This window comes from Centruroides sculpturatus, unplaced genomic scaffold (assembly GCF_000671375.1).
Source record: "Centruroides sculpturatus isolate CEXI.00-Female unplaced genomic scaffold, Cexi_2.0 scaffold741, whole genome shotgun sequence".
Taxonomy (NCBI): domain Eukaryota; kingdom Metazoa; phylum Arthropoda; class Arachnida; order Scorpiones; family Buthidae; genus Centruroides; species Centruroides sculpturatus.
In genome coordinates, this window is record NW_019385067.1 from 290,037 (window position 1) to 311,983 (window position 21,947).

Consider the following 21,947-nt stretch of genomic DNA (forward strand, 5'->3'; position numbering starts at 1 on the left):
TGAAGAGAAAAAAAGGAAATAAAGAAAAATAGAAAAAAGTTGAATTTTTCCAATCAGGAATTTACAACCAATCTCTGTATAGACTCATCCATATATTTGGGTCTCAAGAGCGCCAGTTACGACTTGGAACTTAGCCGAATATCTTCTTCTCCTTTCCAACTTTACTTCTTCCCTGTTTGTAAATGGGATGTTCCTCGATCTTTCAGCAAACCGAAAGCTCTCCTGTAGAACTGACAGTCGCTATTCGACCACCGTGCAGTCATGATGCCTCTAATGTTGATCATGATGGTGAGTTACTCTCTATATATTACACATCTTTCCTATTATATACACGTTTATTAACTGTTTATTATCGAAATTCTTATACTTATATAGACTTATGGGTTTCATTCTCCACCGTATAAAACTTTTATAAGAACAGTTACAGAAGTTAGTGCAAAATTATATAAAATTTACTGTCAAAACTTTTGTGACTCGCGTTTATAACCACACACGCGACTTTTCTTTCTATAAAGTATATATTTATATATATATATATTTTTTTTAAGATATTGAACATTTATACAGTTACAGTCTGTAAGAAATAAATGCATTTTATGGAAGATAAAAGCCATAGAAAGTTTTTTATTTAGGTTAATAAAAATAACATTATAGGAAATTTATCATCACGAATATAGTGCTATATATTAAACAATAATAATGTATACCAAACACTATCGAAAATTAGCATTTTTGCTTATTCAGCAAAGTTTATTTTCGATTATAATTTTTGATGAATTCGCTTCTGCTTGTAAAAAATTTTGACTAACATTTTATTAAAAATTGAACTAATCGACTTAAACTAAAAATATAATTTTGTAGATAAAATTTAATCCCCGTTATAATGAATAAAAATATTTAAATATAGCTGATGAATTTATTTATTTTTATAAGAAATGTTTGCGTTTATCTGAACGTGATTCAATAACGTCAGATAGGTATCCTAATAAATACACCTGACTGATACATGCACCTGGACAAAACAAATATTTGAGGAAAACGAATGTTTCTATAGCTTACACACAAATGTATATTATTTTGTGGGTAAAATTAATATTATAAATCTATAATAAATAATGTTTGTATGTTTCTTTTTATTTAAAAACTTTCTTTTAAGATGTATAACGTAATTTCACTTAAAAAATTGTTTAGCAGTTTTATTTAATACATTAATACATAAGTCTATATAAAATTGACGGTTTTACTATAAAAAACTATAAAAATTTATTTTCTTTATATTTTTATTATTAGTTTTTTATACTTGGGATAAAAATATAAATTAGATGTTTTAACAAGACTTGTATAAGCCTCCAAAAAGCTTTTTTTGATTTGATATACTGAATGTTATTTTGTGGCTAAATTAAACATCAACAGATAGTTTACATCATCTATAAATTAAGTTTTTTTTCAAATAAAAAATTATTTTTTAAAATAAAAATATTACATATTTAATTGCATTTAATGAGTTTTTTAAAAATATTTTTGAAAGAAATACATATATTTATTTCAATAATATATTTTTTTATTTTCATCTGCCAAAAAAAGCTTAATTAACTTTTATTCTATCGTGTTTATTTCCTTGTTTTTACAAATATATAAAAATGACGTTAATGTTTTAAATTATTTTAATACATATCTGATAATAGCGTTAAAGGAATATCATAGAATAAAATATTTTAAGGTTTTTTTGACAATATAAATATAATATAAGCATATTTGTATTGTTATTTTAAATATATTAAAAGATTTCTTATACTTTGAGCTTATTTTTAAATTATGTATTTTGGCTTCATTGCAATACCTATATTAAAAATTCCCCAAAAATGCCAAATATTTTCAGTTTTTTTTTTACACGTAATTTAATCTTGTTCTTAAATAAATAAATAAATAATTTTAAAAATTCTTAGTTACTTAATAGTTTTTTTATATGTTTGACTTTCTAAATGAAGTTTTTTCCAACTCATAAAAAATTTAGTAAATAGAAATAACTCAAAACTATTCTATAAAGCAAGAAAAAAAACCATAAGTAAAGTTGATTAAAATTATGCAATTTAAATCATATACATTTTATATTTTTGTATTTAAATTTTTAATCGTTATTTAATTTATTTATCCTTTATGTAAACACTTGAAGATTGCCTTTTGTTTGATGCTTCTAAACACGAACAAAAGAAATATTCATAAAAAATTTAAATTATATAATGATTTATAGAGATGTAAATAATTACTTAACATAAATATACGGTTAAACTTTTATTATAGAATAAAATTAATTAATTTTTACTAATTTTTCCAAGCTTCTTACAATAATGCTTTTCGTAAAAATCTTACAATAATCAAGCAAAAACACGGGATGAAAAACTACGCTTTGCTACACTAGTAAAATAATCTTAAAAATAGAAATTTTCAATATTTTTCTATTACTGTAAAGCATATTTCTTGATGCCATATATAAAAAAAAGTATGTGTATGATACATTCTTCATGTAGTTTCTTCCTTACAGTTATCAATGTGAAAATATTTTTATCGATAATAAAAAACGTCATAAAATAAATTTGATATAGATATATTATAGAATACACAACACTGTAGAAACCCTGTTGTTGATTCGAGTTTATAAATTTATTTATAAATTTGCAGCGCGATCCTATACGTATCCGTTCAACTCTCATTATCACTTATAAACAGATGATTTATATTGAATAAAAATAAAAAAAATCTTTTGTTGAAAATACGAAGAATTTTATATCATATATCAAAGTTTGGTCTAAGTATCTGTCAACGTGAGCGGTTAGAATTTATAACGCAGCAAACGTTTAGCGTAGCTCTGATGAAAATCAAAATATGAATTATGTATATTAACTTGTACTTTACATGAAGTAGCAGTCAATTTTCTATTTTTTTTCTCGTATATTTTTTATATTTTATTTTATTTTTCAAGAAAATAAATTACGTTGATTCAAACTCATTAAAAATATATGCAATTTTTAGACATTTAATTAATAATGTTTCTCTTAGAAAAGTTATCATAATGGACATAATAAATAACAATTTTTGATGAATAAAAATTTTAAAAGCATGAGTAATTATGAATAAAATCATTTAATCAGGTTTTTAAATATTCTTTAAGAATGATGATTATTTTTAATTGAAAGGCCATTAAATTTTTCAGATAATTAAGCTTTCAAAATTAGTGTTAATCTAGCAAGAGAATAAATTTTGTTTAGCTGCGAAGTAACGAGAGTTTTGGGCAATTTTCTTTTCTGTATGGGTTGGCATCAATATTTATGGGTGTTATATTCACTCTTCTCACTCAGAAATGCTTCGATTATTCAATATTCCATTGGAATAATCAACGTAAACGCTTCCAAGTTTTATCTACAAATACAAATGCACTCTACTTGTCGGAGAATGGATGAACATCGCCTGAAAGTTTTATTGTAAGTGCAATGGTAATTCTTACAAATCGACAATTTGATAAAGTCCCCCTCACAGATATAAGTGAATTATATTAAATTTTATTACTTTAAAGAAAGAAAAGATGCAGCTGCATCACATAAATTTATAAACTTCTCTTTTATTTAATAATTTTTTTTAGGATATTTTTGTGTTTTTCCTTCTAGGTTGTGTTCCAAATTTCATTCTATAATTCATTTTCGCTTTTGATTCCTCGTTAGTTCAATGAAGAAGAATTGTTTCTCTTGAATAAGTGATAAAATGCCCGCGTGTGATCGACGATGTATTACATCAATATTCAAAAATATATTCTTTTACCAGTTCTACTTGACGATATTTCATGTTTTTTGATCAATTTTATTTCATTGTAATTTATTAAAATCTCGTATTCTTGGAAAAAAGAATTTTAAAAACATTTTATAATAAATTTCTATCGATTTTTAACTACAGTGAATATTTAAAATCGATTTTATTTGCTTTTTTGAATCGTTAGAATTCTTTACTCTAATGAAAAATGCCAATTACTTTTCTTACTTAATTGTATTTATTATTAGTTAATTAATTTTATTTAAACTTTATTTAATTATCCGCTTTCCGTTGCTAAAAAGGATTATTTATACACTTTATTAAACTTAATTATTTTATCTATTTATGTTTTTTAACATCAGTTTAACATCAGTGAATTTTTGTTGTTAAAATGGATCTTTTTATATTTTTTTAAATAAAGTTTTACGAACTTTTTGTAGTTTAAACTGGTTATATTTTATGGTTTTATGTATTTAATTAAACTTCACTTTGTTATAACGGATTTTTTTTTTTATAGTCTAAACGACTTATTTCGTTCAAACTTTTTAATTCACTTCATTTACATGAAGTTAATCATTTATTTTCTATAATTTAATCAATTGTCAGTTTATCATTTTTCAATTTTTTCCCTTAGACATGCAAATTGTATAAACTTAGACAATTTCTTTCAATATTTGATGTTCGATACATTACTTTCCATTTAAAAACACTTAACAATTTATCTAACAGATGTCGAAAAGTTACTTTTGGACAATTTTTTCTTTCATACAGTTGATAGATTATCAGTTATTTTGCGCGTTTAAAGATTCCGTTTGCATCCCATTACGTTTCTTTTATTTATTTATTTTATTTTACAAGAGAATATAAGAATTGTTTACATTGTGTAATACATTTCAATATTTTTTTTGACAAGAGCCCATTTCAATTATTTATTTCGTGCAATAAATCATTTTAGTCGTTTATAAAACATTGCGATTACGTATTTCGTATGATAATTCATTTCAGTTATTTGTAAAGCGTGCATGCGTAACATATCTTTAAAATACTTTGCAGTTTATCGCAAAAATGCATTATTTTTTTATATATATTTTATGAATTTTTTTATTAAAGTAAAAATATATTACGGTACTGTATATATTTTATATATTTCTTCCTTTCTTAACGGATTTATTATGCTAAAAGCTTTTATACACATTACTTTTTTCATTAGAGATTAAGCAATTTATTTTATGAAAATCGTAAAATTAATTTACGACTTTAATTAATTTTAAAAGTTTATTTATGAAACTGTAAATATGAATTTTAATATTGTTTATATTTATTTAGTAAATTGAAAAAAGAAAAAAACACGAAATTTTATATATTATTTTGTATTTCTACCATTTTTAAGAGGTTTTAATATAGCTTAATTCAATTTTCTCGTTGTTACAAATGTTATTTTCTTTGCTTTATCGAATTTATCTCATTCGATACGTTTCCTATTGTCGAGAAGGTAATGTTAATTAAATACTTAACGTTAGTTTAGAAGGTATTAAAGCTGTCTTCGAGGGGATATCAGAGAACGATATTAATCATCAGCAACACGGAATTTTAAAATAATTTTTGTTAAAAAAATTTGACTTCTTTTTTGGGGAATAGAACAAAATGGAATTATTTAATTGTTGATAACTGACGACGTTCAAATTCTTGAAGTTTACTGAAAGAATTACACAAAGGAATTCAATTAAAGGTTTTACTTCTTCCAACTAAATAACTTTTGGATAAGAGCATTAATTCTTTGCGCACAAGGAATTTCCTAATTTATTTTATTTTCATTAACGATCAATAAGTCTTAACAATTTCTCACTCCTGTTTTATTGTTAAAAATTAACACAGTTTCAGTAAGTAGCAATAACAATTTGTGTTCAAAAGGAATGTTTTCTTAAACGTTGCATTAAAATCTTCAATCAAATTTAAAACTTTCGTTTACTTCTCTTAGGCCATTTCACTGAAAAACACATAAATTTATTTAACAAAATAAATTGATGATACAATACTTTGTTTAAATGAAGTGGATAATTGTTATTAATAACATCAAGTGAATCAAGTGATGAATATGACTTTACAGTAACAAGAACATTAATTATCTGAAAAAAAGAAATGAAAGATGATAGCTGTAGTTAACTATAAATAAAAAACGTCATAAAATAAATTTGATATAGATATATTATAGAATACACAACACTGTAGAAACCCTGTTGTTGATTCGAGTTTATAAATTTATTTATAAATTTGCAGCGCGATCCTATACGTATCCGTTCAACTCTCATTATCACTTATAAACAGATGATTTATATTGAATAAAAATAAAAAAAATCTTTTGTTGAAAATACGAAGAATTTTATATCATATATCAAAGTTTGGTCTAAGTATCTGTCAACGTGAGCGGTTAGAATTTATAACGCAGCAAACGTTTAGCGTAGCTCTGATGAAAATCAAAATATGAATTATGTATATTAACTTGTACTTTACATGAAGTAGCAGTCAATTTTCTATTTTTTTCTCGTATATTTTTTATATTTTATTTTATTTTTCAAGAAAATAAATTACGTTGATTCAAACTCATTAAAAATATATGCAATTTTTAGACATTTAATTAATAATGTTTCTCTTAGAAAAGTTATCATAATGGACCTAATAAATAACAATTTTTGATGAATAAAAATTTTAAAAGCATGAGTAATTATGAATAAAATCATTTAATCAGGTTTTTAAATATTCTTTAAGAATGATGATTATTTTTAATTGAAAGGCCATTAAATTTTTCAGATAATTAAGCTTTCAAAATTAGTGTTAATCTAGCAAGAGAATAAATTTTGTTTAGCTGCGAAGTAACGAGAGTTTTGGGCAATTTTCTTTTCTGTATGGGTTGGCATCAATATTTATGGGTGTTATATTCACTCTTCTCACTCAGAAATGCTTCGATTATTCAATATTCCATTGGAATAATCAACGTAAACGCTTCCAAGTTTTATCTACAAATACAAATGCACTCTACTTGTCGGAGAATGGATGAACATCGCCTGAAAGTTTTATTGTAAGTGCAATGGTAATTCTTACAAATCGACAATTTGATAAAGTCCCCCTCACAGATATAAGTGAATTATATTAAATTTTATTACTTTAAAGAAAGAAAAGATGCAGCTGCATCACATAAATTTATAAACTTCTCTTTTATTTAATAATTTTTTTTAGGATATTTTTGTGTTTTTCCTTCTAGGTTGTGTTCCAAATTTCATTCTATAATTCATTTTCGCTTTTGATTCCTCGTTAGTTCAATGAAGAAGAATTGTTTCTCTTGAATAAGTGATAAAATGCCCGCGTGTGATCGACGATGTATTACATCAATATTCAAAAATATATTCTTTTACCAGTTCTACTTGACGATATTTCATGTTTTTTGATCAATTTTATTTCATTGTAATTTATTAAAATCTCGTATTCTTGGAAAAAAGAATTTTAAAAACATTTTATAATAAATTTCTATCGATTTTTAACTACAGTGAATATTTAAAATCGATTTTATTTGCTTTTTTGAATCGTTAGAATTCTTTACTCTAATGAAAAATGCCAATTACTTTTCTTACTTAATTGTATTTATTATTAGTTAATTAATTTTATTTAAACTTTATTTAATTATCCGCTTTCCGTTGCTAAAAAGGATTATTTATACACTTTATTAAACTTAATTATTTTATCTATTTATGTTTTTTAACATCAGTTTAACATCAGTGAATTTTTGTTGTTAAAATGGATCTTTTTATATTTTTTTAAATAAAGTTTTACGAACTTTTTGTAGTTTAAACTGGTTATATTTTATGGTTTTATGTATTTAATTAAACTTCACTTTGTTATAACGGATTTTTTTTTTTAGTGTCTNGTTCTTTGCTCTGGAAGTGTGCTTTATTTAGGAATTTTCAAACTTTATCTTGCGAGTAGATGCGGTTAGTTCTGTTACTTTTGGAGATTTTCTCGTTTCATTCCAGAATCTGCAGTCTCGATGCTTTCGGCAGGGAATATTGGTGAACGGCAGAATTTAAATCAGGTCTCTATTTCGAACTGCAGCAAGAGTCCTTTCAGTATGTTCAATTTTCATCATTTACCACATTTCACACCTTTCGGCATTCTGTAAAAAAAGAAGAAAGCCAATTCTAACTACCGAACTGAGAGCTTTTATTGTAGGCTATTGGACACGAGCTAAGGAAATTCACGGTTCCCCCCTGCAATGATCGAAACATCTAATTTTTTTTAAATAAAAGTTTCAATTTGCGTTATTTCCATAAAATATATAATGAAGATAATTTCAGTTGCTTTTGTGTTTTTATATTTATTTAAATTTATATTTTAAAATAAATCAATGGTGCATTGATAGTGATGCATTGATAGCTGCACACGTGTCCATCCATGAATGACAAATCTGTTATTTTTAATTATCCAGCAGTTTATTCTCCCTAAATACATACAGAAAATTAAAATGTAATGAATTACAATATAATAGTAAAACTTTACTGCTCTCCGAATAAAACATACAAACAGTTTTAGAAAGTTAAAAAAGAACAGGAACTATGAAAACGTATCTCGATAGTTTTCATGAAAACTTTTACTTTTTATTCAGACAAACTGTTGAATGCAACATTATATTCTTTAGGGTTATCTATTATATTCTTTTTAAAGGGGGTTACCGTTTATGTGCCCAATTTATTTATCATTCAGCCGTCTCTGCCAACAACTCTCGAGAAATCACAAACGTTCACAATCGCGCTGGTTCAACAATTGCGAGTTTCTTTATGCGTTTTGCATTTAACCAGTAGAACTGAAATACTTTAATAAGAAAATAATGTTTATATTATAAACTACAGAATTTATTGATCATGAATAAGCATTAAAGAAATGTTCATAAATTAGTTTAACAGTAATGTTAAACTAATTGAAAAAAATGTAAGAAAAGTTACAAATATAAAGTACACAATGAAGATATTCTACGTTTAAATAATTTTTATATTTAAATTTGAATAAAATATACGATAAAATAAAGTAACATAGTGAGAGTTGAGTTGTATAAAAGCAAAAGATAAGCTTTACTTGAAATGTAATAACCACAATATTAATATTAATGAGCCTACTGAACATTTTCCTTCGTAAATTAAAAACTAATGCGTTGTAATATATGAAATAATATTTTAAATTTTCCTTGTACAATTCTTTACATCTCAGTACAATATTAGATATCAACTAAAAATAGTTTTGTTATAAAATCAAATTTAATCACTTTTCAAAAGTTTCGATACATGAATCAGTGGTTCATTGAATGGACCAGGTTTTCTATTAATGAACCAAGTGCAAAACAGTAGTAACTAGAAAACATGTTTAATTCTATTCGTTTGAACATTACATAAGTTCCAAATGTCATTTATAAAGTGCAACTACAAAAAAGTAAACAAATCTTGCTTTGATAATGCCCGAGCATTTTTCGTCAATCCATTTTTTTACAACTCAAACTCTGGATCATGTTTTCTTCGTATTCTTCTCGGCACAGAAAGCAATACCAATAGTCTGCTGACTAAAGGCTTTTTCTGTCTTTTATTTTTCGTGTTCTTTGCTCTGGAAATGTGCTTTATTTAGGAATTTTCAAACTTTATCTTGCGAGTAGATGCGGTTAGTTCTGTTACTTTTGGAGATTTTCTCGTTTCATTCCAGAATCGGCAGTCTCGATGCTTTCGGCAGGGAATATTGGTGAACGGCAGAATTTAAATCAGATCTCTATTTCGAACTGCAGAAGAGTCCTTATGTTCAATTTTCATCATTTACCATATATCACACCTTTCGGCATTCTGTAAAAAAAAGAAGAAAGCCAATTCTAACTACCGAAATGAGAGCTTTTATTGTAGGTTATTGGACGCAAGCTAAGGAAATTCGCGGTTCCCCCTGCAATGATCGAAACATCTAATTTTTTTAAAATAAAAGTTTCAATTTGCATTATTTCCATAAAATATATAATGAAGATAATTTCAGTTGCTTTTGTGTTTTTATATTTATTTAAATTTATATTTTAAAATAAATCAATGGTGCATTGATAGTGATGCATTGATAGCTGCACACGTGTCCATCCATGAATGACAAATCTGTTATTTTTAATTATCCAGCAGTTTATTCTCCCTAAATACATACAGAAAATTAAAATGTAATGAATTACAATATAATAGTAAAACTTTACTGCTCTCCGAATAAAACATACAAACAGTTTTAGAAAGTTAAAAAAGAACAGGAACTATGAAAACGTATCTCGATAGTTTTCATGAAAACTTTTACTTTTTATTCAGACAAACTGTTGAATGCAACATTATATTCTTTAGGGTTATCTATTATATTCTTTTTAAAGGGGGTTACCGTTTATGTGCCCAATTTATTTATCATTCAGCCGTCTCTGCCAACAACTCTCGAGAAATCACAAACGTTCACAATCGCGCTGGTTCAACAATTGCGAGTTTCTTTATGCGTTTTGCATTTAACCAGTAGAACTGAAATACTTTAATAAGAAAATAATGTTTATATTATAAACTACAGAATTTATTGATCATGAATAAGCATTAAAGAAATGTTCATAAATTAGTTTAACAGTAATGTTAAACTAATTGAAAAAAATGTAAGAAAAGTTACAAATATAAAGTACACAATGAAGATATTCTACGTTTAAATAATTTTTAAAAATATTTTTATTTATTATAAAAGAAAACGAAATGAAAATTTATAGCTAGATACCCAAGTTAGCTTATTTTCTCCTAAATTGAATTTCTTGTTCCAAGTATACTTCAGCTTGATGTAAATAACAATTTAATTAGCTCTTTTATAAATATATACCGGTAATCAAATTTTTAAAATATAACATTACTTTTTATCTTTTATTTTATTTATGCATTGTTTATATTTATATATTTTTAAAAATTTATTTTTCTGATTTATCTTTATAAACTACTTATTACTTTATAAATAATTAGTTCAATATAAGGTTTTGTTACGTTTCAATTTTAAATCTGTGTGCTATATTTTCAATTGAATTATTTTACCATTAATATATATCTAGTTAACCAAATGCAAGTAATAATAAATACAATTAATAGTCTACAACATATTAAAATTAATTTGTTTGATTTAAGAAAATGATTAACGACGAAAGAAATAATTTGGATAGTAAAATGCAAAGCAATTTTTGTTTTTTTAAATTAATCTGGATAATACGATTTTATTTTTAATGTTATCGATTCATTACGTAAACTTTGTCTTGTTTTTTTCAATTTCTTAATGCTAAGACAAAAATATATTATGAAATTAAGATTAGTTCGATTTAAAATCTGATCTAAGATAGGAATTTTTATATTTTTATTGATTTTGAAAAATCTTATTATTTGCTCATATTGAATAAGTGAAAAGTTTACGGTTATCTGATTATTGTATTATACTTTATAAATACAAATAAACTAGAAAGTTAGAAAATAGTTTATATATTTTTATTAAATGTGTTATATACTGTATATAATATTTAGTCTTTTATTTATGAAACTTTTCTTTAAAATTAACTCAACAAATAAATAAATCTGAGGCTTAAATAAAAGTTTATTTGAATTGTAAATGAATTTCTGATAAATTTATTTATTTTTTTTCTATTTATCATTATGGTAAACTAATTATTCTATCTTTAAGTATTTTCATTATCTTTTATGCTTAAACTTTACATATATCCTACAGAACTAGCTGCATAAGAACTGTGATTCATTTCATGTAAACTTCTTCCTCTGCTATAAACATTTCATAGATAATATTTTATTGTGTTTACAAATAAAATAAATTTTCTGGTACTCTTGTCATTAAATTATTACAACAGATTTTAGCAGTATCAGGTATACTGATACTCTCACAAGACCGTGTATTATTAAAAGTAATGAATTTTAATATGACAAGAAAACGGCTTCCGAATGACTTTAGTATAGATTTATGGAAATTTGAGCAGGTGAGACTGATTTTACTGGATTAATTAAACTATGAAGGCTAAATAAAGCTTTCATAAACTGCTAAAAGCTTAAATAAACTCGTCAGAGTTAGCTAATAACAGTTATTAACGATAGTTTTCACATGACAATCTTTATGTACGATCTCCATGTTTTATGTAAAATTATAAAGTGTATAAATAATAAAATATTAAATTAGCTTGTAACGCTGCAATATTTCACATAAATTTAAATTTTTTGTAAGTTATTTCACGAAAAGTTACTTTTACTAATCACGTATATCTTACATTGACCAGATGGATAAAAGTTAAACATTATGTGAGCTGATTACACGACCTATGGGAATCTGGTAAAGATCCATAATTACACCATTTTAGAATTTCGAATAAACTTTTAATAGTTTGTTAGTTTAATTATATCTTTATTAGCGAGCTACTTATAAAAATTTCGTATTCAGCATAGCGCTGACTGCTTCACTTAATGACTTAGAGAAGTTCGAGCCGAGATTACTAAATATAGCAATTCTTGCTAAGTGAATAAATTAAAATTAGGGAAAAATAATTATGACAATTAATTCAAATTCTTTTTCCAGTAATCAAGAAAATTAATTATTAAAATATATAATAGTTTATTTTAAATCTTAAATATATATACAAATTTTTACATTTTCGATTTCGATCATTAAATGATTATTAATTTCTGATTTAATTAAATTTTTCATTTAAAAAATTATTCACCATTTAGAAAATTAATCATGAAAAATAAAAGAGAATTAAATTTGATTTCATTTAATTATATCGAGTACATTTCTGCTATTGAAAATGGCAAATGCTTCAAATAGCTATTGCAGAGTGGCACATCTTATTGAATTTCTATACGTGCTTTCAGCAAAAATTTTTTATAGTTTTTTCCGTCTGAATACAAAAAATGAAAAGAAAATATTATATAAACAATATATATTTTTCTTAGAAAAGATGAAAAAGATAAGTGGTAATTTTCTCTAAGATATGAAATGGATATTGTTGGTCTGTCAATTTTTCTTCACGCATGGAAAAAATTTCGAATCATTCTGTAGAAAAATAAACTTGTACTGTTCTCTATGTGAACGAAATTACAAGTTGTAAAGAGAAGAATTTGTTGTAAATATAAATAGAGAAATCGTTTCTGGTTTGCAAAAAACGTGCTTGTGGTCCCAAACACAAAACTGTTGACGAGTAATACAATAAAGTTGTCCTCAGGGATTGTTTAGTTTGGGAAAGTATTAAAGATACTTGGCTTGATAAGTAACTATATTTATGTGGTATGAACAAGTTAATGAATACTATAAACTCTGAAGATGGAAGAGACGATAAAATTAACTAAAAAGATACGACTAATATAAAAAGCTTGTTGAAATTTTAACAAGATATTCTCTAAAAGTATTTCAATGATGATTCGCTAATGTAATTTTATTAACGAAATTTACTAGAACTATAATTTTCGTAAAAGAATTGCCTTGACTTCTCTTTTAGTTTATCTGTAATCATTGTATTTAGTAATAGTTTATCTCATAGACGTTATTTTGGCCATTTTAGAAGAGAACTACTTGCAATATTACGTATCTTATAGAAAAATTTAAAGTGAAGATATAATTGTTTTAAATATTTACAATAACATAAAAAGTAGATAAAACAAGTTAATTTCAGTGTGTTGAAAAGATTTCAAAGTGCTGAAATAAATCAGGCATGAAATGATATTTTCTTAAAGTGGAGAATAATAGTCTTTATAATAGTATGGGTTTGGTGTTACATGCACTTTTTGCCTTATAAAAAATATTTTACAGAAAATGCTTGATTTAGTGTAAAATAGATTTCTTCAAAATCGGATCAAATAATCTAATATTTCAAATCCGAATAAAAAATAAAAAAGGATAAAAATTGTCTGAAAGAGGATATAATAAAGTTCAAATGTTTAGAAAGGGATTACATTTAATATTTTATTAATATCGTTTATTTCTTCTCCATTTTTCATGTGGCAACCTTCTATGAATTTCACATTTCATTGTTTCAGCTCTAACAATTTCTTTTTAGAAGCAATAATACAATAATGCATTCTTCTCCCTCTTTTTTCATTCTCACAGGACAAAATTATAACATTACATTTCATAAACAATTGTGCGAACTTCGTTGTCCTAAATCTAAATCGCTCGTGTAAAAACACAGTGAAAAATCAATCGGACAAAAATCCGATTGATTTTATGTGTGTGTGTTTTTTTATAAGACACTTCTAACAAAATTTTTCCCGTTTGCTTTCAAGGGAATTAAATTTTTTTAACTTATTTACAATTCCTACAGAAAATAAGAATGAGATGCCACGAATTTCATTAGCCAACTTCGTATACAAATTCATAAAGAATTTTTTCTTTTAGAATCAAATATTTTATTAAAACAAAACCTAAACTACAGTTAAAAAACTTAGCTGCGAATTTATCAACAGCAATTTTATAACTAAAAAAAAATTTGACGGAAACAGTTATAATAATTGTTGTTTAAAAATAATTAGTAACATTTATTATCATTATAATCTAAGTATAAAATTCGAAATTTTAAAGTACAGAAAATAATTGAGAAAAATCGAAACCTACATATAAATTTTAGTTTAAATTTTTTAAATATCATCTTCCCAAAAGTAACAGTAAAAGTAAAATTTACTCGCAAATTCTGTTCTAAGCAATATTGTAAATTCCGCCTTTCGAGTCGAAAGAAATCTCTTCTAAAATTCATGAAGAGACAGCAAACACACAAAAATAAAGAAAAATATTCAGAATATTTTTCTAAAACAGAATATATATATATTATTTTGATAAATTTTTAATTTATATTCTTAATAAATCGTACTTTTTACAAAAAAAATGTTTGAAGTTTCATACAAATTAAAAATAATTAATTTTATTTTGTAGAAATGATTGCAGTTCGATGATTTTTCTGGAGACATTTATTATAAACAATGTTCCTTCGAGCGGAATAAATAATTTTAATAAAGAAAACTATTAAAAAAGTAGAATTTATATTGTGTTACAAACTTTTTGTTTTCGACAATTACATTTTGTAACCCAGAAAATGTCTTTTGGTGAGAAAAACGTGAACAAAATAATTCTTTTTTTCATTTTTATTTTACTAAAACGTATGAAATATTCATAATAAAATCTGGTTTTATAAAAACCTACAAAAATATTCAGGATTTCTAGTATAAAAGCGAAAAGAAATCCACTCAAGAATTTTTCAAAAAATAAAATAAAAAACGGTTACTGTTGATCAAATGGTTGGTGAATATTGAAGAGAAAACGAAGATTCTTAATGGATAGCAAAGAACGTTTTTATTTAGGAAGAAATGATAAATCCTTAAAAATTATAGACAAAAAAATATTCATGTATAACTAATCACGAATAAATTATTTGAAGAATATTTGATAACTCGTTTGTAAAATTTTAAAGAAATCTTACTGTATCTATGTAAACAAAAGAAATTGGAGGAGCATTTAAGATATATAAGCAAAAAGAAAAGTTTTCAAACAGGTAATAGAATGACATTTTTAAAATAATGCATTGTTCTTCATTACATCAAGTAAAAGTAGAAAAAAACGTGGAAAAAAATCAAAAACCTTGTCAAATTGTATGGCATAATTAACAATTGATTCTGTTAAGAAAAAGAAAGTTTGAGGTGAGTCATTAAGGGAGAAATTTATCACTTGTAATGGTAAACGACAAGTTTAACAAATGTAGGTGTAAAAGACAAGTACCTCACTAGAAACAGTAAAAGACAAATTTGTCAAGTGAAACGTTAAGAAACAGATCTTTTAGATGAGAGAGTAAACGACAAGCGTAACAGATGAAACCGTAAAAGAAGAGTTCTTCACATGCAATTTTAAAACGATTTCTTATTGCTGGAAACGTCAAAAACAAATTCAAATAACTGAAGTATAATGGAATATCTAAGCATGTTTCTATTTTATTAATTAAAGTGTGCAAATTCGATTTTTCTAACTGCAAATAACTAAATGAATGAATTTTATGTATAATTTTAAGTAATCAAATTTCATGTTTCGGACGTAAAAAGAATTGGAAAATAGAAAGAACAGAATATTTGAAGAGACGTGTTATGAAATTTATTTAATAAATTATTAAATAATCAAAGAAAATTTAATAAATAAAATAATAAAATACAATTTGATAAGTTAAAGATAACTGAAATATGAAAAAGATAAAATTACAAAATAAATAATATATAAATTTATTGCAGAAATAATAAATGCTACATATTTTTTAAAGAAGTATTTTTTAAATGTTTTCAAAATAAGTGTAAACTTAAAGGAATGAAATTAGAAGAAATTAAACGTTAATTTAAAAAGTATTCTTAATTTTCAACATTTTCAAAATATCTCTTATAAATAGGGAAAAAAGGGAAGTTGATATTTACACGCCAATCTAGAGTTACACGTTTAATTAGTTTTGCCGTAATTATGTAAAGTCGTTCAATGAATAAAATAAATGGTTAATTAATCAGATTAGAGGGCGAAAAAAAAAATTAAATTCTAACACATTTTGACAAACTAGCAAAGACGTGATCGATAAATTTGCGGTTTATGTTGGAAAGTGATTTATGGCAGAGAGTTTAACTTAAACCAAGTTTTATGTTACTTTCATTTAATACCTTTGTTTCAAATTAATTTCCCTCAGATGAAAATATAATCACTGATAATGTACGAGGTTTTAGCATTCAATTATTGCAGAGATATATTTTAAAATTATCCAATTATCTAAAACTTCTATGGCTTATCACTAAGCAAAAGACATTACCGAAATGAGTTTGATGATTAATTTCCAGTTGGACTGTTTCTTAAAGAACGAATAAAAAATTTGATCTGAAATTTTCTGGTTAAGATATGTTTTGTAAGGAAAAAATATATATATATAAATTTTTATGCTATGGTTAATGATACTTTTTATTAAATAGGAGCAACGTGTTAGAGCACTTTGCTCCTGTTTAAATTTTAATAGGAAATAAAATCTCTTTAAGTCATTTAGGAAAAAGATTTTCTTAAATCGAAAAGCTTTTCGTAATTGGAATAAATTATTTAAAGTTGTTTTGATAAATTATAAATAATTTAATTTAATTAGAAAATATATATTCGATGTTAACTGTTCAACATCAATTAACCAAGGTTAATAGAAAGAATTATACAAGTTAACAATTTTTATTTCTTTCATTAGTAGCTTCTTACGGAAGAATTATTAATAAAATAATTTCAAAAAATCGTTGGCTTCTTTATTAAGAATCATTATACGAATGACGGTAGAAGAAAAATTTAAAAATTTTCATATTTTTTATTGCTTGTGCCTTTCTAATAAAACTGTAATAAACTCGTAATAAAACGATTAAACTGATAATTTTTTATTAAATAAAATTTATAAATTGTGATCTTAATATTTAATTAATAAAATTTTGTATTTTTTCAGACGTTTTCGTTATTTTTTCAAAGTACGATTTAATTTTAGCCACTTTAATTTTTTTTGTAATTTATAAAACATTTCATTTATTATAAACGTATTTGAGGAAATTAAATCCAGGTTTTTTTTTTCAATGTCATGAGAAAAGTTTTGTAATATTACAAGAATATTGGACAATTGCCAACGTTATATTCTTTTTCGTTCTCTGATTTACCTAAATAAATTGGATAATTAAAAAATAGTCGCAACTCAGGAAATCAATATAAACACAAAATTTACATATCTTTGTATTTTAATTTTAACATGTTGATAACATCTTCGCAAAGTTCTTGGCGTCATCAACTAGAAACTTGAAATCATTCTAAAATAATTATAAAATAAATTGAAAATTTTTCATTAAATTTATCTCTATACTGTTCATTTTTTATAAAATATAACTAATCTTAAGAACATTTAAAATAATTTTATTTATTTTGATTAAATATAAACTATCATATAATTTCGTCTATGCTATTTATCGTTGTATAAGGGACGATACAGAAAATACACCCGTAGAAAGTAAACATTAAAAAATGCATATGAAAAAGTATATAAAATAAATAGAAAAACCAATTTTTAACAGAAATAACAACATGTACAACGTTACGAATAATTTATTTCTCTTGCCACATTTAATCCGTTATATCTGCAGTTTTCTGTCACATTTTATCTCACATTAGTAAATCATTTTTTAAATTTTATCATTAAATAATGTAATTATAGACATTTTACAACATTTGCTGGTTATGTACTTTTCATGTTTTCTTGTTCTAATTTAATAAGCAAATATAAAATTTTAAACATGAGCATTTCCAATTAACAAATTTTTCAATTTTTAAACAGTACAGCTAGTAAATACAAACAAAAATATCACATTTGCGTATATACACTTATAAACGCCTACATATAGTCTATATAAATACATTTATATTTACATATATGTAAAATTATATGTAAATATAAATGTATTTATATTTACATATAAATGTATTTATATAGACTGTTTGTGTTTACTGTATATACAGTATGCACGTATATTTACAAATATAATTGAGAAGAAAAATTACTTTTATAGTTGTGTTTGTAATTTGTATATATATTATACACAACACATATGTGAGTGTGTATACAATATATATATACAGTCGACCCCCTATAACACTGTAGATACTTTCAGGTTTTTATGAATCCATTTTCTACGAGTCCAGCCAATCACAACCCGGCACGTATGCAGTTTACGGACTACGGCTGTTTGAAAGGTTTCTTCCATAAAATTAATTAATCGATTCTAGACTAATTCGACTCAACATTTCTAAAATACGTATAATTTTTTGGGAATAATCCATATAAACTATGCTATAAACAAAAAATTGTAGGATTACTTACCGAGTGTGCACCGTTCGACTACGCCATTGTTTAAGCTTGTTTTCGTCGTGGAGCTTGCCATCGAATGGCGCTCGCATGCTTCCTGATAAATTATTATTTTTTTGCGAAAAATTCGCTGAAATTTGGAGACATCGTTAATATAAATATAATTTTTATGGACATTAAATAATAAATGGTTTTCAGTAGGTCCGCTGCTCGTTTAAACTCAATGGTTTGTACAATATCCGCTATTGGTCTAGATTCGACTAATCCTGTCGCGACACGCGTCGGCGATGACGTTTTACCGAATTATACGAGTTTTTTTAGCATGTTTGTACGAATACTGTCGCAATTTTTTCGCCGTGATATAGGAATCCGAACTATAGGAACCCGTGTTATGGGGGGTCGACTGTATATATATACTGTATACACACTCACATAAATATATGAATACATACATATACATAGATATGTAAATACAAACATACGACAAGAATAATCACAATGATATTGTTTTTTCTAAAATACAGTATGTTTATACGGGAAATTCTATTTATAGCCATCTATGCATTTTCCTTCATAAATTGAAACTAACACGTTGTATAAAATATTAAAAATTTTCCTTGTACAATTCTTTACATCTCAGTACAATATTAGATATCAACTAAAAATAGTTTTGTTAATTAATCTGCATTAATGTCCTAATTTAATCAAATTGTTCTTTCAAACACCATAACCGTGTATTTCTACTAATAGAGTGAAAGTGAAGAACAACGAAAAGAAATAATTTGGTTATTAAATACCTGCTGATGAGGGACATACAAGTCCGAAACGCAGATTGTATGTGTCCAGGTAATCATAAATAAACCAATTTTAATCTGTGTGACTGTGTTGCTATAATTCTATACACCAGTATAATAAGTCCTATTAGTAGAAATACACGGTTATGGCGTTTGAAAGAACAATTTTTAAAAACAGTTTTGTTATAAAATCAAATTTAATCACTTTTCAAAAGTTTCGATACATGAATCAGTGGTTCATTGAATGGACCAGGTTTTCTATTAATGAACCAAGTGCAAAACAGTAGTAACTAGAAAACATGTTTAATTCTATTCGTTTGAACATTACATAAGTTCCAAATGTCATTTATAAAGTGCAACTACAAAAAAGTAAACAAATCTTGCTTTGATAATGCCCGAGCATTTTTCGTCAATCCATTTTTTTACAACTCAAACTCTGGATCATGTTTTCTTCGTATTCTTCTCGGCACAGAAAGCAATACCAATAGTCTGCTGACTAAAGGCTTTTTCTGTCTTTTATTTTTCGTGTTCTTTGCTCTGGAAATGTGCTTTATTTAGGAATTTTCAAACTTTATCTTGCGAGTAGATGCGGTTAGTTCTGTTACTTTTGGAGATTTTCTCGTTTCATTCCAGAATCGGCAGTCTCGATGCTTTCGGCAGGGAATATTGGTGAACGGCAGAATTTAAATCAGGTCTCTATTTCGAACTGCAGCAAGAGTCCTTTCAGTATGTTCAATTTTCATCATTTACCACATTTCACACCTTTCGGCATTCTGTAAAAAAAGAAGAAAGCCAATTCTAACTACCGAACTGAGAGCTTTTATTGTAGGCTATTGGACACGAGCTAAGGAAATTCACGGTTCCCCCCTGCAATGATCGAAACATCTAATTTTTTTTAAATAAAAGTTTCAATTTGCGTTATTTCCATAAAATATATAATGAAGATAATTTCAGTTGCTTTTGTGTTTTTATATTTACTTAAATTTATATTTAAAAATAAATCAATGGTGCATTGATAGTGATGCATTGATAGCTGCACACGTGTCCATCCATGAATGACAAATCTGTTATTTTTAATTATCCAGCCATTAATTCTCATTAAATACACACAGAAAATTAAAATATAATGAATTACAATATAATAGTAAAACTTTACTGCTCTCCTAATATAACATAAAAACAGTTTTAGAAAGTTAAAATAAGAGCGAAAACTCGCACACGCAAACGTAATTTCCATGAAAATTTCTTTTTAATTCAAACTTCTGAGTGAAACGTTATGTGCTTTAAAGTTGCCCAATTCATCATTCAGCCTTCTCTGTCAACAGTTCATGAGAAATCGCAAAAGTTCATCAATCGCTCTGATTCGACAATTGCAACTTTCCTCTAACATTAAGTAATACCAACCACATTCTTTCCGATTTTCAAATGATTAGATGAACAGTAATAGATATTACATGAAATGTCATTTATCTGAATAATTTAAATTTTTAAAGGTTATAGATATATTAAACTAGTGAAGCAGACACAGGAATTTAGCCCAATATAAGTTACAAAAGTTTGAAATTAGCCAAATCATCTCCTGAAAAGTTGAAACGTGCATTCTATTCAATGTTATTTTATCGATTTTTATATTAAAAATAAGATTTCTTCTCTATATAACTTATTATAAAAATAAATAAACGAGAAGACAGTAATTTTATTTTATTTTTCATTTTTAAAATTAAAGTATTTTAAATGTATTTTCGTAATATCCAAAATGTAACTTTCGTACATAATTTAAATGAAACTTCTACGAAACTTTCTAGATAAAATTTCTGGAAGAAAATTTCATAGGATTTTCTAAATTAAATTTCAACTAAATCTCATAAAACTTCTAACGAGAAATGTTATCTTTAGAAACTCAAATCGGCTGTAGTTTCGATTATTTAATCTAAACTGTACATATTAAATTAATGTATTGATCATAATGTGCTGTACTTTATTTAATAAGTTATCTTATTCTTGTTTTTCAAATTCCTTTATTTACCTATCTTTAAATAAGAAAATTAAGAGAAAAATTAGATAATGGTTCCTTCACAACACAAAAGTTTTTGTTATTTTGTAGATTAACTTATACAAATAACATCGATATATCTAAACGTTTATAAAAATATATTATTGCTTGTAGATTTAATCTAACGCGGTGATTAATTCCTATCTAATCAATTCAATTTTGTGATAGTGGAAATTAAATAAAACTTGCAACCCTTAGAAGTCTTTAAGAAAAGATAAAGAAGAGTTTTAAAAATTATAGCTAAAGCTATCGACATTTCTTATCCTGGCAATAATGAACCCAGGTCAATGAAGTGTATGGCCACATAAACGGTCATTATTGTTCTTGATGAGACGTGCTGAGATCAAAAGAGTCAAGCAGT

General features: G+C 25.3%; 1 protein-coding gene across 3 annotated transcripts in view; it reads left to right on the plus strand.

Moving 5' to 3' along the window:
* The first annotated feature begins 236 nt into the window (after positions 1 to 236).
* The window catches only part of LOC111634177 (tubby-related protein 3-like), a 71,053-nt gene continuing 49,342 nt past the window's right edge, over positions 237 to 21,947 (plus strand). For all 3 annotated transcript variants that reach the window (XM_023378882.1, XM_023378885.1, XM_023378884.1), the window contains exon 1: positions 237 to 288. In XM_023378882.1, coding sequence (XP_023234650.1) covers positions 262 to 288 — 27 coding nt within the window. In that variant the 5' untranslated portion in view covers positions 237 to 261. The remainder of the gene's footprint in view (positions 289 to 21,947) is intronic.